The sequence below is a fragment of the Mus pahari genome, chromosome 1 (assembly GCF_900095145.1).
Source record: "Mus pahari chromosome 1, PAHARI_EIJ_v1.1, whole genome shotgun sequence".
Taxonomy (NCBI): domain Eukaryota; kingdom Metazoa; phylum Chordata; class Mammalia; order Rodentia; family Muridae; genus Mus; species Mus pahari.
Genome location: NC_034590.1, coordinates 53,164,827 through 53,180,540, shown reverse-complemented (window position 1 = coordinate 53,180,540; position 15,714 = coordinate 53,164,827). Strand labels below are relative to the sequence as shown.

At 47.1% G+C, this 15,714-nt stretch overlaps 1 protein-coding gene across 2 annotated transcripts in view; it reads left to right on the top strand.

The window, feature by feature from the left end:
• The window catches only part of Homer2 (homer scaffold protein 2), a 98,382-nt gene that overhangs the window by 64,745 nt on the left and 17,923 nt on the right, over positions 1-15,714 (top strand). For both annotated transcript variants that reach the window (XM_029540310.1, XM_021199278.2), the window contains exon 3: positions 6,737-6,868. In XM_029540310.1, coding sequence (XP_029396170.1) covers positions 6,737-6,868 — 132 coding nt within the window. The remainder of the gene's footprint in view (positions 1-6,736; positions 6,869-15,714) is intronic.

The window sequence follows — 15,714 nt, the reverse complement described above, 5'->3', positions numbered from 1 at the left end:
GAGACAGAGAGAGAGAGAGAGAGTGTGTGTGTCCCTAAACCAGAGGTTGCAGACGTCTTCACAAGCCAGCAAGTGGTTTATTTTATGGTCTCTTCTGTTTTCCTTTGTGACAAGAAAATGTTCATAGACCCGTAGACTCTATGTAGATGTTTAGTTCAGTAAAACTTGATTTAAAAACACAGGCTACCTGTTGGTTTTAGTCTAAGGATTATAGTATGTTGACCCCTGCCTTAACTAGTATGTTATTTATTTTATCTGGTTTTGACTTTTATACAAATAGAATCCCATATCTCTGATGCTATCCTTTAAAATATTAATACTAAGTTTTGTGATACATCAATGTTAATGCCTGCAGCCTTGGTTAATTTTCCTGCCAGCTAGCTTTTTATTATGAGTGTGCTTCAGTTTATTATACATTCTGCTGATGGTGGACACTGCTGTTCCTAACACCACTGCTGAGAGCAACATTTCCCACACTCTTATGTGTTGTTGCAAAGGCTCGTGCTCAGGATTAGTAAATGTTGAGAAGTCAAATTTTGTTTTGAGACAGGGTCTATCTGTGTCACCCTGACTGTCCTGAAACTCAGGTTGTAGACCAGGCTGGCCTTGAATTCCTAGAAATCTACTTGCTTCTGACTTCTGAGTGCTATGGTTAAAGGAGATTGCCACTACCACTCTGACCATATTATTATTATTATTATTATTATTATTAAATAGTTTTGCTGATCTATGGCAGCTCCATTGCTCCATGCTCCTACCCAAACCTTTGATGGCATCTTGTATGTGGTGACCATATAATAGTGATAGCCACTATATAAGGCCATTTCCCTTTTTCTTTTTTTTTAAGATTTATTTATTATTCTATCTAAGTACACTGTAGCTGTCTTCAGATGCACCAGAAGAGGACGTCAGATCTCATTATGGATAGTTGTGAGCCACCATGTGGTTGGTGGGATTTGAACTCAGGACCTTTGGAAGAGCAGTCGGTGCTCTTAACCACTGAGCCATCTCTCCAACCCCATAAGGCCATTTTCATACTGCAGCAAACCTGAGCTGATTGGTCTGCCCATCAGTCTCATTCTCTCTAGCCTCGCAGGAGCAGAGCATTCTCTTGCCCAGAGCTAAGCTGTCCTCAGCCCCGTAGGTTCCTGTCTCCTTATCCTGAACCTCAGGCTGTCCCTCCTGCCCACCCAGCTGCACAGGGCATGTTACTGTTGCACACCCACAGCAGATTAAACAGTCTTTCCAGCTGGCTCTGCAGGTGCATGCCTCCAGTCCAACACTTAGGTGGCTAAGTCAAGAAGATCTCAAGTTCGAAGTCAGCCTGGGCTACAGCAAGACACTTTTTCAAAAAACAGAAACACTGTTTTAAAAGGGTCTTTGTATATGTGTTCACTTTCTTTCTTTCCTTCCTTTATGCCTGAGAAAGGTGAGAGCCAATGCTAATTTAGAGTCTTCAAGAGCTATGTAAGCCTTCCAGATGCAAAATGCAGTTGGCTGGAAGGGACAGACAGAGCCTGAGAGGGGCAGACAGGGAAGGAGCAGGCCTTACTTGTTGGTGCCCAGCTTGTCTGAAGGACTCAGTCTTAGTGGACAAGCCAGGTGTAGCACAGGGGCTGCTTCCATGTTAGTGGAAAGAAAAGGAAGAAGATTCCAAGGCTGGGGACATTTTGACAGCATGACCGCTGGGGTTGTCACTTTTGATGCTCTTGAAGGTCGATGCTCTGGGTTTCCAGGGGGCAGGCAGCTGGCAGCTGTCTGGTGAACATAGACGTGGCTTACTCCATTGCCAGTGATGTTGCTCAGTACAAGTACCTCAGGTAGTTAGGGCAAGGAAAAAGGACGCTGTGATGCTAACTGGTGGCCTTCTCTGCCACCATTTCTTTTCTTTCCTCCCCTTCCTTCCTTCTTGATCTAGGATGTCTCAGAGCCTTGGGCGAGTCAGTTAGGAACGAGCCAGGGCATGTAGAGCCTGCAAGGAGCCAGCCAGTGTGAGGAATGACAAGGGCAGTATGGCAAATGCGGCTTTCACTGCTCTCCCTCCTGGCTGACGTCCAGTTTGTAGATAAGGGCCCTGGCTTCCATGCTGATGACAGGGAGTGGTGACTACAGAGCGGACCTTTTAGTGAGGGACGAGGAGCACGCTGCAGCTACCTCTGCAAAATCCTCGTGAGTTCTGCAAGGTCAGCACCTTGTGTCCCAAGGACAAATGGGCCTCCTGTTTCCCGTGTGGTGGTGGTGGTGGTGGTGGGGTGGACGTGGGTACAGAGTGCAATTGTATGGGAGAGACGAATGTCCTGGAACTGGAGACAAAGACACGGGACCCAGGAGACCGGGGCAAGCTTGGTTCTGGCTGAGTAACTGGGCCCTTCTCTTGGGGGACTGAAGAGTAAGGAGATGGGATGAGTCTGGCCTATGGGCTGTGGTCTGACAGCTCCTTGCTCTCTTTCCATTGCATGCTGAGGATGGAGGAGAGAACGGATGAGCAGGTGCTAAGTGGTCTGGACTCCCTGCTCTGAGTGAATACACGGACTGTCACAGGACTTAGAGAGCAGCTGAGCTTAAAGCCATACCAGTGGGCTCGACTGGCGTGCATGAGCCCAGCTTTGCTCAATCGACGTGAGCAGCGACCTTGTGAGAGACTGCGTGTTTCCCGTAAACACTGTAGAATAATGCCCAAGCACGCAGTGAAGTGTGTGTCTGAATCTGTGTTGCTTCAGCATGCTGCTCGAAGTGAGGTTTGTAGCTTCTAGTGGGCCAGTGTGCTCTCTGAAAACAAGTAGAAAAAAAAAATAGGACTTTGGGGCAATTCGGGGGCTTGAACCTAGGACCTTGAACATGTGGAGCAAGCACTGTACCCAAGAGCTGTATCTTTAGTCCCATGAGTATGAACTAGGGGCATCAGAGAAGTCTACCACGATGAGGGCCAGAGAGATGGGACCACTCGGAGCCAAGATGGTGAACTCTCTCCTGTAAACATTTGCCAATTCTGGATACAGGCTGAAGGTTGGGGCTTGGCTCTGGCAGAGATGCTGCTGGGGAAGGGGAATCAGCAAAGCCCTTAGCAGTGGCCAAAGAGATAGAGCTGAAACTAACATGGAGGAGCTTCGACATGGCTGACTCTCCCCTCCCCAACCCAGGGCATCTTCTTAATTTACAGTATACAGAAACAGAGCCCCTGCCAAGAATCTACAACACAACAAAAACACCAAAGTCTCCGAGATAGTACGGAGTGGACTCTGGACTCCTATACACCCTGTCGCCTGGCCACTTACTGGCTAGGGGCAGCTTAAGGCTGTGCACTGAGCTGGGCCCTGCAGACAGGTTACTACTGGGGAGAAACCAGAGGAGATCCCAATGATGGCGTGGCTTATGTGACAGGAAGGGAGACTTGAGTAACTGCAAACACATGGCCAAGTTCCCCTCACCACTGCTGGTTGGGTGGTGGCACGTGTCTACAGCCCCAGTGGCACGTGTCTACAGCGCGTGGGAGGTAGAGGCAGGGGCATTAGGCGTTTAAGGCCAGGCTCAGCTATGCACAAATCTGAAGCCAGGATATGAGGCTGGCCAATTTGTAAAGATATGTGGGTTGGAAGGGTCTGCCCTGAGTCCAGGAGAGAACCAAGGGACGCTGAGCCTACCTGGAGCTGAAACCCAGGCGGACCCAGTGCAGCCCAGGGAAGATGGGATTTCTTGTCTACCTACTTTGCCCAGCAGAGGAGAAGGGGAACTTCCCCTGGCAGAGAGTCACATTTTATGGAATCGTTGCATATTTCAGCATGAGATTGAAAACAAAATGTCTGGACCTGCAGAAAGGCAGCACCATTCGCTTAGAGTCAGGAAGGGAACCCAGAAACTGAAAGATTCAGAGATGGTCCGGATGTTAGTGTTTGCAGCCAGGACTTTAAAATAAATAGGATTAATATATTGAGGAAATAGAGGGGAAATGAACAAGACAGGCAAAGGGAAAATACCCTCAGGGATTTAGAAGATGATTGATTGATTGATTGATTGATTGAATGGATGGATGGATGGCTGACTGAGACAAGGATTCACTAAGTAGACCCTAGCTGGCCTGGAACTCACTCTGTAAATGAGGCTGGCCTCAAACTCACAGAGATCTGCCTCTACCTTCGATTGCTAGAATTACAGGTGTACTCCACCATGCCTAGTCCTAGAACATATTTTTAAAATATCAAATATGCTAGATTTTTAAAAACAACTCAATGGAGGGGGATGGTGGTGACTCCCAGGCTAAAGGAGGAGGATCATGCACTCAATGCAACTAACTAGTCCAGACACTCCGTCCCTGTCCCTGGCCCTGCCCCTCCTCCCACACCCCACATCCATTCACAGTGCTGACTGGCTAGGTTTAACAGCAGATAGACTGCATCAGCCACCAAGATCAGCGAACAAGAAAACGGATTGATTTTAAATGCCCAGGCTCGGCACTGGAGAAACAGCTTAGTGGTTGGGAACACGGAGTGCTTGTTCTTCCTCGGGACTCGATTTCAGTCCCAGCACCCGCGTTGGGTGGCTCACAACCGCCTGTATCTCCGACCTTTGGGCACCCAACACCCTTGACCTCCACAGGCACCAACACTCACCGGCAGCCATCTCCCCCAACACATACGTAGTTTAAAATAAACAGATCTTTTTTAAAATGCCCAGATTAAACCAGAGAGAACCAAGAACAAGGAGGCTGGTGGTTATCAGTGTAAACCACATTAGACACACTCGAAAGACCTAGCATGTGTAGAGCTGAAGTTGTGGAAAGAGAGACAAGGAGAGAAGAAGACACAGAAGCAATCTGTGGAGAGAATGGCGAGACCGAGACTTTTCCCCAAAGTTGATGAATTCATAGGTCAGAGAAGCTTAGCCATTGCTTCGTAAGCAATCCAGTCATCCATTCATCAAACACACCTGTCCACTTTGTCGCCTGTGCAGATCTTGTCTGCTGAACTTGGGATCTGAGGGCCTGAGAGAATGGCAGGCTACAGTCTAATGCTATAGACAGTCTTACCTCAGCTTCAGTGAGGACCGGAGAGAATGACAGGCTGCAGTCTCACTCTGCAGACAGCCTTACCCCAGCTTCACTGTGCTTTTACACAGGGATGCAGCAAAGAAAGCAATGATCCAAGGAAGGTTGGCTGAGTTCTGAAAGACATGTAAAAACATATCAGTGAGCACATACTAAATATTAACAGAGCAGCCCTTTCTCAAGGCAGACCAACGTAAACACAATTGCCTGGTACATACTATAGATTATATGTGGAAAAGCATAAAAACAAGGCAGAAGGCTAGATCCAGATTCAGAATTCACTGACTAGATTGGGTTCTATTAGCTATGTTCTGACATCCTACAAGAATAAACATGTCATATAAATTGAATGCAAGTGTTTGTCACTTGAAGCACAAAAATCATGTCCAAAAACAAACCAGGGAACAAAATGCACCTGAGATAAAATGCACCCGAGGTAAAATGCACCTGAGGTAAAATGCACCTGAGGTAAAATGCACCTGAGGTAAAATGCACCTGAGGTAAAATGTACCTGAGGTAAAATGCATCTGAGGTAAAATGCACCTGAGGTAAAATGTACCTGAGGTAAAATGCACCTGAGGTAAAATGTACCTGAGGTAAAATGCACCTGAGGTAAAATGTACCTGAGGTAAAATGCACCTAGGGTAAGATGCACTTGAGGTAAAATAAGGCTCTCTATCTGCTTTCCTGAAGCCTCTCACAGTTCCCCATGGCTCTTTCTCTTGACCATGTTCTGACACACACACTTTTAACCACTTGCTGGTTTATGACCTTGAATGAGTCAATTGACTTTGTTGAACCTCAGTTTCCCCTTCTTTAAAGATAAGATTAGATAAAAAAAAAACTTTATAAGAAATTAAAAATTATCTAGTTTTAAAGAAATATGAGAGTGTCTCTCTTATTATTGCATTGTGACTAACTCTGGAACAGCCTGTTAGGGGCAAGGCTGGGAGATGTGTGCTAAACTGGTCAGACTTTAACCTACTAACATTCAAGGGACCCCTTGGGGTGTTTGTGATCGACCCATAGGTCATCTGGTGTATGATGCATTCATTCATGTATTAAAAACATTTATTTCATGGCAGCAATTCTGCTAACCAGAAATACAAAATTAGAAAACACATGTTCTATATGATCTTTTTTCCTAGGGTCTGTGGTCTCTTTTCTTCTTTTTGAGGCCCTTCCTCACAGACCCCCTGTTTATACCAGCATGACTAATCTATGTCAATTAACCCTCTACCTACTCTCCAAATTGGAATGTCTTCTTCTCCTTGGGAAGCAAAGGCCCACCTGATGGTGGAAGTATTAACTGGTTTGTCTGGATATCTGAGTGTCGGGGACTTCAAAAGTGGGGGGCTATGGGGTGCGTCCTCTGGGAATGCACAGAGGGCTGGCCTTTAAGGATGCTTTTATGATTGGTATGTTTGGGGTAATGAAACATCCGTTTTGGGGACCATGCTTTTCTTGGGAAAAGTATTTTCCTCTTGATAATGTGAAAGACCCTGTTTTAGACTCTTCCACTGTTAATTATCTAAAATGCTCTTTCTCCTGGTTGAGTGTTTACCCTGGTCAGAACAACTCAGGGAGGAACACAGCAGACCGAGGAAGCGCCCCGTAGCCTCTGGCTTTGTCTGGAGAGGACTAAAAGGCTCTGGTTCCAAGTTAACACTCTCTCCCTCTGGCTGTCTCCTGCAGGTGATCATAAACAGCACTATCACCCCGAACATGACTTTCACCAAAACGTCACAGAAGTTCGGGCAGTGGGCTGACAGCAGAGCCAACACCGTGTTTGGTTTGGGCTTCTCCTCGGAGCTGCAGCTCACGAAGGTATGTGTTCCTGTAGTCGGATGGGGATGGTTGGACGCCTCTCCCCTACAGTAGCCGCCCTCAGTGGCGGTGGTGTGCTGGGCTGCTGTGGGTGAGGGAGAGCCCTTTCTGAACTAGCAGACTCAATGAATACTGAGCAGTCTGTAGAGTTAAGAAACTTCATCAAGCCCGAGACATTCAGCTGGCCCTGGTGGCTCTCTGAGCATCTATTGTCTGCCCGTGGTACCTCTGTGCAAGTCCGTTGTCTGGCCACTACAGAGTCCAGAAACACAGGACAAGAAGTGGAAGTGCTGGGGTCAGGTATAGTTAGACTGAAATGTCCCCCAGAGGCTCATGGTTTTGGTCCTGGTGATGCTGTTTGGGAAGGTTATAGGATCTCCAGGATGCGGGGCCTTGATGGAGGAGGTGGCTCTATAGGAACCAGACTTGACGTTTAATAGCTTAGCCTCACTTCCTGTCCACTCTTGGTCTGGCCAGTTTTTAACCTCCCACCCAACCGTAGTGAACCACACCCCTTATTAAGCTATAACCCCTCCCACCCTTAAGTTTGTTCTCCCTGTATCTGGTCACAGCAGGAAAAAGAGCAAGTTACCAGGCTATTGGCTATCATGAGAGTACTCCTCTCCTAACCCCAGTCCCACTACCCACTATACTACATTAGTGTACTGTGACTCTGGAAGTGGGGGGGGGAGGGGGGAAAGGGGGGAAGGGGAGGAAGAAGCACATCAGAGCTCAGCCAGTCTGCTGTACAGCTTGATGAAGCCTTCCGGGACCTGAGGCTCCTCTGGCCATCAGCTTCTCCACATTTGCAGAGTGGCTATGGTCTCCGTGGACTTCCTAGGTCTTCCGCAGTGTGATGTAAATAAGACACTGGACCAGTAATTCTCACCTGTGGCTCACAACCCCCCTGGGGGTGAATGACCCTTTCACTGGGTCATCTGTACATCAGATGTTTACAATTCATAACAGTAGCAAAAATCATAGTTATGAAGTGGCAATGAAGAACATTTTATGGTTGGGAGGGGTCACCACAACATGAGGAACTATACAAAGGGGGTCTCAACATTAAAAAGGTTGGGCAGCCCTGCTCTAGATCGAGGTGTGAGAGGGGTGGGGGGCTGGCAGACGCATGGCCATCTTAGAAGCACAATCCGCAGTGAAGTTCTACTATGTCTGTGGAGAAAGGGCCCCGTGTGACCAACTTCTCCAAGGAGCTAGCTGTTCATTCTGCTCTGTGATGCCCATTGCTGTACCATTAATAACTGGGCACTCTGTGGGGTCAGATGTCAGGGTGACTGTGGAGAGCAGCAGTGTCTCGTGTAGACCATGTGACACCTTTCCTTCTGGCACCGTGGCCAGTTCATCCATAGGTCTTTTGGTTGTAAGGAGGTTGTGTTGGGGTCCCACAGAGCCCTTCCTGCTTCATGGCTTGGAAAGACTTGTCCTCTGAAGAGAGGAATTTCGGGGGGGGGGGCATTCATGTGGAATAAGACTATGTTTCAGGGAGTGGTTCAACTTGTGACCAGCAACATTGTTCGCTCCCAAATGTCTTTTGTCACTGATTGTTTCTTCCCTTCCCATACACCTCTGGCCTTGACGATTTTCCCGGGTCTAGTGTGGATGGCCACTTTTATTGTATGCTTGGGTCTGTCGGGTGTTCCAAGGCAAGTGTCCAGGTGTCAGGAAGCAGCAGTCCCAGCTCCAGCACTGTCCCCACGCTGTGTGCTAGAGAGGGGAGCTACAGACTCGCCAAGTCTTCCCTGATTTGGTGTGACTGCTAGAAGCCAGCTTTTGGAGGGTCTTGTGGAGCATGCCGGGATTTCTGAACTTTACCTTGTGACCTTAGAAGAATTTTAACCCAGAAGTAAAGTAACCAGATTTGCATTGCAGATAGGCATATTTTATTTTATTTTATTTTATTTTCCTGGAAGCAAGTCAGATTCAGTTCAGGGTAGAACTGAGGAAGATCTGAAGAAGAGATAGAGAATTTTTAAGAATATTTTTAAAATGGCAGAACTTTGTCAGATGTGTGAGAGAGCGAAAGCCCCTGAGATGATGGGGGATGGGGAGATGGCGGCAACCTCTTCTGAAGTGGGGAAGGGGGGCAGATGCAGAGCCACGGTGGCAGAGAGGACCAGCATGCACCGCGTCTGCAGTGGAGCAGGGGAGTGTGTGGTTTCCAGCCCCATGAGCTGTGGGGTAGGGAGAGGAGACTGGAGATTCCTGTCTTACCCAGCACTCAGGCATTCATTCTTTAGCCTGCAGAGATGGCCCTGTAGGCTCAGGCTGCTGGGTAAGCATCCGGTCATGTCTGGACCCAGCTCGGCTCATGCTTCTGCCTCTGTCCAGGCCCAGACGTTCCCAGGAGCCCAGGGTAGTTTGAGAGAAGCACTCAGCTTCCTGGTACAATCCTTTCATTCTGTAGAGAAAGGAAGGTAGTGAGGACGGGTGAAGGAGACGCTTCCACGGAAGAGAATCAAAGGACAACTCCAAAGAGAAACTAGAACAAACTGTGAATGTTCCTGCCTTGGGACCTGAAAAGACCTTGATCTGAGCTACTTCCAGTTTCTCCCAGATGAAGAAAATGTCCTGTTATTAAGGAGGAGTGTCCCTTCTTCCCGAGTCCCCAGTCTCTGACACCTCTGACGTCTCTGCTCTGTGACTGTGACCTGCCATCATCACAGAGATTTCTGAGACGCGCTCTCAAGTATGTCCTCTATCCAAAAATACTTCAATCAGCTTTTCCTTTTTCTTTGAAGGGAGCGATTAACCACACACTGATAAATTGCCATGAACTGAGGCTAGCAGCCTCAACAAGGGGCAATTAGCTAGCACAGAGGGAACCGGGCCTGAAGGTTCCTAAGCTCGTGCGCGCTCATGCGCTGAAGGGCAGCTGTGACTGGGTGTTTTCTCAGTGCAGCCACCCCACAGCCCTACAGCAGGATCGGTAATCAGACATTGTGGGTTGGAGAGAGAAACACAAGTGTGGACATTTTCACTTAAGAACACTTCCTATGTACTTCTCTCTCCAACCCCCAGAAGGAAAATAGATACCTTGTTCTTCGCAGCTTTCATTAGAAGGACCACTCCAGAACAACAGCCCAGGAAGTATGGCACAGAGTCATTCTGCTCCTTAGACAGGCTTTCCAAAAATAATAAAAGTTATATATTCCTGGAATTGAATGGGGATCTGTGTGTCCGCCCACTAGAAAAGACACAGTTCCTCAGCCGCCTGAGGGATGGTGGAAAGAAACGGGCATGCTCTGGTAAGATGAGGTTCTGGAAGGAACCTAGCAGAGGGAGAACCAGGTAGAAGGGCGATAGAGGCGGTCATTAAAGTTCATGGTTCTGGCATCTGCCCTCACATTCCTACTGTTCTGAGTTTGCTCCCTTACTCACCACAGACAGAGGAAACAGGTTCTTTAATTAAGGGAATGGCCCAGAATAGAATCTCCACTGCCCCGTGGTGGATGCAGCTCAACCCCATCTGCCTTTGCTTTCACCTTCCACAATTCAATCTGGGGTGTGGTACTTATCTTAACTGTCAACTTGACACTTGTAGAACCACCTGAGAAAGGGTCCCAATGAGGAGTTGTCTACCTCGGGTTGGCCAGTGGGTATCTCTGTAGGGAATTGTCTTTGTTAATTAATACAAGGAGACCCAATCCACTGTGGGCGGTACCATTCCCTAGGCAGGGGATCCCTGATACGGTGTGAGAATGAGGCAGTTGAGCTGAGCACAAGCAAGCGAGCACACATTGGCTTCTCTTTGCTCTTGACTGTGGAATCAACTCTTAGCTCCTGACTCTGTGACTTCCCCACAATAGCATGAAACTGTGAGCTAAAGTAAGCCTTTTCTCCTGTAAGCTGTTTTTCTGTCAGAGTATTTTAACCTCAGCAACAAAAATGAAGCTAGGACAGGGGCCCGTGAGGTGGCTCAGTCAATGAAGACATCTGCCTCTAAGGTCAAGCCTAGGTACCCAGATGGCGTAAGGAGAGAGCTCCCGCGAGGTGTCCTCTGACCCTACATGCCTGTCATGGTCTGTGTGTACACCTGCAATAAGTAAATAATAAATAATAACCCATAACCCGCACGGCCCTCACGTTCCCTTATTTATTCACTGTGGTCATAAGAGCAGCGCCTCTATCCTGTCACTCCAGTCACCTAGTGCAGTGTAAAAGCATCCTTTTCTGGGGTACTGAGATGGCTCAGCAGGTAAGGCGCTTGCCCACGCATGTCCTCCTGCGTTTGATCCCCGAGACCCATGTCAAAGTGCAGAGAGAAGCTGCCACAGGCCATCCTCCAGTTTTCTACCTGCATCCGTTAGGCACTCTCTTGATATGTTTCAGTTAGAGTGCGTGTGACCGCAAGTAACACCCAGTATGACCACGGTGCTTAAAGGGATGCTATTAATCTTACTGTGCAAAGTTCTTTGGCCGGCACTGTGTGGTGATTTGGGTAAGAACAGCCCTCACATGCTCAGCTCGCGTATCTGAATGCTGAGTCATCACAGGGGGGCACTGTTTGAGGAGAACTAGAAAGATCAGGGGGTGTGGCCCTGTTAGAGGAAGTGTGTCACTGGGGGTGGGCTTGGAGGTTTCAAAAGCCCACACCAGGCTCAACACAGCTCTCTGCCTATAGATCAGGTCCTGACTCACAGCTACTGCTCCAGCTCCATGCATGCCATGTGCTTCCCGCCACGAGGGCAGCAAAACTAACCCTCCACAGCTGCAAGCAAGCTCCCAACTAAATACTTTCTTCTTTAAGTGTTGCCTTGGTCAGGGTGTCTCTTCACAGCAATATGACAGTGACTAAAACAGAGGGGTCTGTGCGTGTGTGTGTGTGTGTGTGTGTGTGTGTGTGTGTGTGAGAGAGAGAGAGAGAGAGAGAGAGAGAGAGAGAGAGACTGAGTCAGCACGAGTGGTCTCCATAGACCATAGATAGCCCAAGCTGTCCTCAAATCTGTCATCCTCTTGCCTTTGACCTCTGAGTGCTAGGATTGCAGGTGTACATCACTAGCCTTAGCTATAGCTGCTGTATTGATAAGAGACGGTAGTGGAGGCAAGAGTGGAAATGTGACCCATTAGGGACTGATAGTACAAACCCAGGTCAGAGGTGACAGTGGCCTGGACCAGGACAGCAGTGAGAGCGTCACAAAGTGGCCAGATTCGGGACATGCTGTGACGGAGGACCAAGGTAATGCTTCCCTGGGTCTCGGTGCTTCCTCGCAGCAACAGAACAGTGCCTGAGATCCCCTGCTTCCACACTGTTGGCTCTGAGAGACTGGTGCCTTTTCTTTTTGTTTGTTTTTCCTTTTTTTTTTTTTTTTTTTTGTCTTTCTTCTCAAGCCGCATCCTTGGAAGAAAGCAGGAGGCAGAGGGTGGCACCAGCACTTCTCTGAAGGAAAAACAACCCAGGGACAGACATCTTCTTTGGCTCTCTTGCAAGCCCTGGGTGCCTAGCCTTTCACTCCAACACAAACAAAATACAGAATAAAGTAGGTTGCCACGATGAACCATTCCAGGTAACAGTGAGATTACCGTAAGCCAGTGAGAAAGAAAACACTCAGGTTTTAATAGCTAAGCGATAGGGTTCAGATCTTCAAGAGCCACCCCACCCTCAAATAGCCACACAAAAGGTCAAGCAGTCTTGTTTTTCATAAATGATGACAATTTTGATTAAAATGATTGTAACTTTAGAAACTTTAGAAAAATGACCTCAAAATTTAAAAATAAAAAAAAATAAAAAGCCAGTTACTTGGCAATATATTTCAGAAAACCCTGTTTTAAATGTTCTTCTATTGCTAAGTTTCACCTAGGAAACTGTAAGGAAACATTGCTGGCATGGTGTAGCTACTATGGGGATATTCTTGCCGGGTCAGTGTAAGAAGCAAACAAAGAAACATAGGAATCTGGTTAACGGATGTGGTGATGCACGCCTTTAATCCCAGCACTTGGGAGGCAGAGGCAGACAGACCTCTGTGAGTTCCAGGTTAATCAAGGCTATATAGTGAGACCCCATATTTAAAAAATGAAAAGAAGGGCTGGAGAGATGGCTCAGCTGTTAAGAGCACTGACAGCTCTTCCAAAGGTCCTGAGTTCAAATCCCAGCAACCACTTGGTGGCTCACAACCATCCATAAGGAGATCTGATGCCCTCTTCTGGTGTGTCTGAAGACAGTTACAGTGTACTTACACATAATAAATAAATAAATTTAAAAAAAAATAAAAAGAAAGAAAGGAAAGGAAATTGATTAAATAGCCTCGTGTGTCCTTCAGGATAATATTGTGCAGCACTGAAGATAATTTAGTAGAAGGTCATACAAATGCATGAAGTATTAATGCCATATTATTAATTTCAGAATTGGCTATGAGATGAGATCTGCAGTTTCATTTAAAAGAAGTGATGAATGCATATATACATATAGAAATATGTCAGAACTTTATTGGTTAGTGCTCCTCTCTAGGTGACAAGACCGTAGGTTTTAAAAGCATCCTTTTCTGGGGCTACTGAGATGGCTCAGCAGGTAAGGCACTTGCCCACGCATGTCCACCTGATTCCCGAGACCCATGTCAAAGTGCAGAGAGAAGCTGCCACACGCTATCCTCCGACAGACACAATAATAGCAAAAAATTAAAACAGTATTTTTTCTACACTTACACGCTTTTTAATATAATAAGCTTATATGCTTTTTAATATAATAAGGGAGAAATATTAGAAAGCTTTAGACCCAGAGGTCTCCACCGGATGATAACTTTTCAGGTCTTCTGCTCCTGCCTCTTCTCCCCCGTTCTCCCGGCCTGCTCACCGGCTTTGGATCACTTCCAGGTTTTTATTACTGTGGATAATGCTGGGACTATGATCACTGCATTGAAGGCCCCTTTTTTCATATCCTCAATTATTTTCTCTGTGGTTTCCCGGGAGCTCTATCACTATGTCAGTAGGTATGAATATTTTTGTCACTCACAATATGTACTTCCAAATTGCTTCTCAGTGGGGCTGTACCAAAACCAGAAAGGTCTTGCCAGCGCCAGAGTTTAGGATTGTGTTTAGCGTGTGCTAATTTTACAGGCAGGCAATGGTTCCTCATTATTTTTGCTTGAAATTCCCAGCCAGGCTGAACAGCTCTGGTTATATGCTGTTTATTTGCTGTATTTTACTCATGAATTTCACCATTTATTTATTGGCATTTTTATATTTTCCTTTTCATCTTGTATGAACTCTGTCAAACAGTAATGGTCCTTTGTGTGTTGTCCTCTCCCTGGCTGCCGTGTCCCTTCTGAGTGAGTGGGGATTTTTTTTTTTTTGTCTTTGATTTTGTTGTTGTTGTTGTTTGGTTGTTTGGTTGGTTGGTTTTATATTTAAAAGCTTTGAATTGTTCCATCGTCAAACCTGTCACTTCTGTGACTTTCTTTCATGTCTTCCAAGTTTAGAGAATGACTCTCCTAGGCTTCCAGCCGTGGGTTGATAAAAGCTTACTTCTGTTTGCACCCACTTACCGGGGCTGAATAACCTTCCACATTCATCTACTGTTTGCCTTCTGCCCCGAGCTCAGTTTTGTTTACTTGACACGACCCAGTTCTCGGGGCTCATTCTGCTCTGTCCTGTATCAGCTGGTAATGTATAGGTTTTGTTTGTTTAGGTTTTTGTCGTTGTTGTTTTCTGGGGGGTTGTTTTTGCTTTTTGCACTATAGTCCATGCTTGGTGGCTTTCAACTCTGAGTGATCCTCCTGCCTCAGCTTCTCGAGTGCTGAGATTATGGCATGAGCCACCATGCTCAACTTATAAAACATTTTAAATGAGCATTTCCTGAAACTGTATCTGAGACACCATATGCATGCAGTACCTGAAGAGGCCAGAAGAGGGCACCAGAACACCCAGAACTGGAGTTGTGAACTCCCTTGTGGCTGCTGGGAACCAAAACCCGGCAGTCTGCAAGGTCACTAAGTGCTCTCAAAGCTAAACCGTCTCTGGCCCCATTCTTCTTTCTTGTTACTTTAAAGCTTTTCTTTTCCCCTGAAATTTCCCTTTTAGTTTATGTCTGTTTGAATATAAGCAAAAATCCTTTACAGACTTAGAGTTCAGGAGCTCACGGCATGCCTGTCTGTGCCTGTTCACTGCTTGGGGCAGGGTGACATAGTTTTCCAGAAGGAGAGGCGGGGCCTCTCGCCATCATGGTCCCTCAAAGAGGGAGTGGCATTATCCATCCATCCCCAATTAGTCTCATGTGCTTAAGCAGCAGTGATGGGTTTCCTCTGACAGCTTTGGAGTGGTCAGGTTTGAAGCCTCCTGTCTGTGGCTTGGTTAGTGGGCCTGGGAGCAGGTGGGGGTGGGGGGCGGCCATGCAGGCTGGAACAGGAAACATGCCCTTTTCTCCTCACATGGGGTTCTGGGCTTGTCAGCATCTGCTGTCTGTCGGCTGTCTAGAAAGCAGGCTCGGAGGAGAGAGCCTGTGCTCACCCATAACAGAGCCTCCAGAATTGTCGGCGTCTGGCAGCCTGCTGGCTTTTCCTGTTAGTTGCTGTTGCCATTTTAGCCTTCCTTTTCCCCCCCCCCCAGGGGTTTCAATGAGTGACTTTTATTCCTTTGCTCTGAAAAGTTGTGTGTGGGGGGGACACTTAACCAAGGAAAGTGACTAGATCAATGGGTCTTGAGACCTTTAAAAGCAAAAACAAACCAGGTACCCACCAGTTTGCTCAGACCCAGCAGACTTGGTGGTTTTGTATGAAAAGTAAAGACTATTAAACTGGGAGGTGACATACATCTACCAGCCTTGGTAAGTAGAGAGCAGTATAAACACTTTATACCCCGAACTATTGGCAGCAGTTTCAATGGGATCAAGGTAA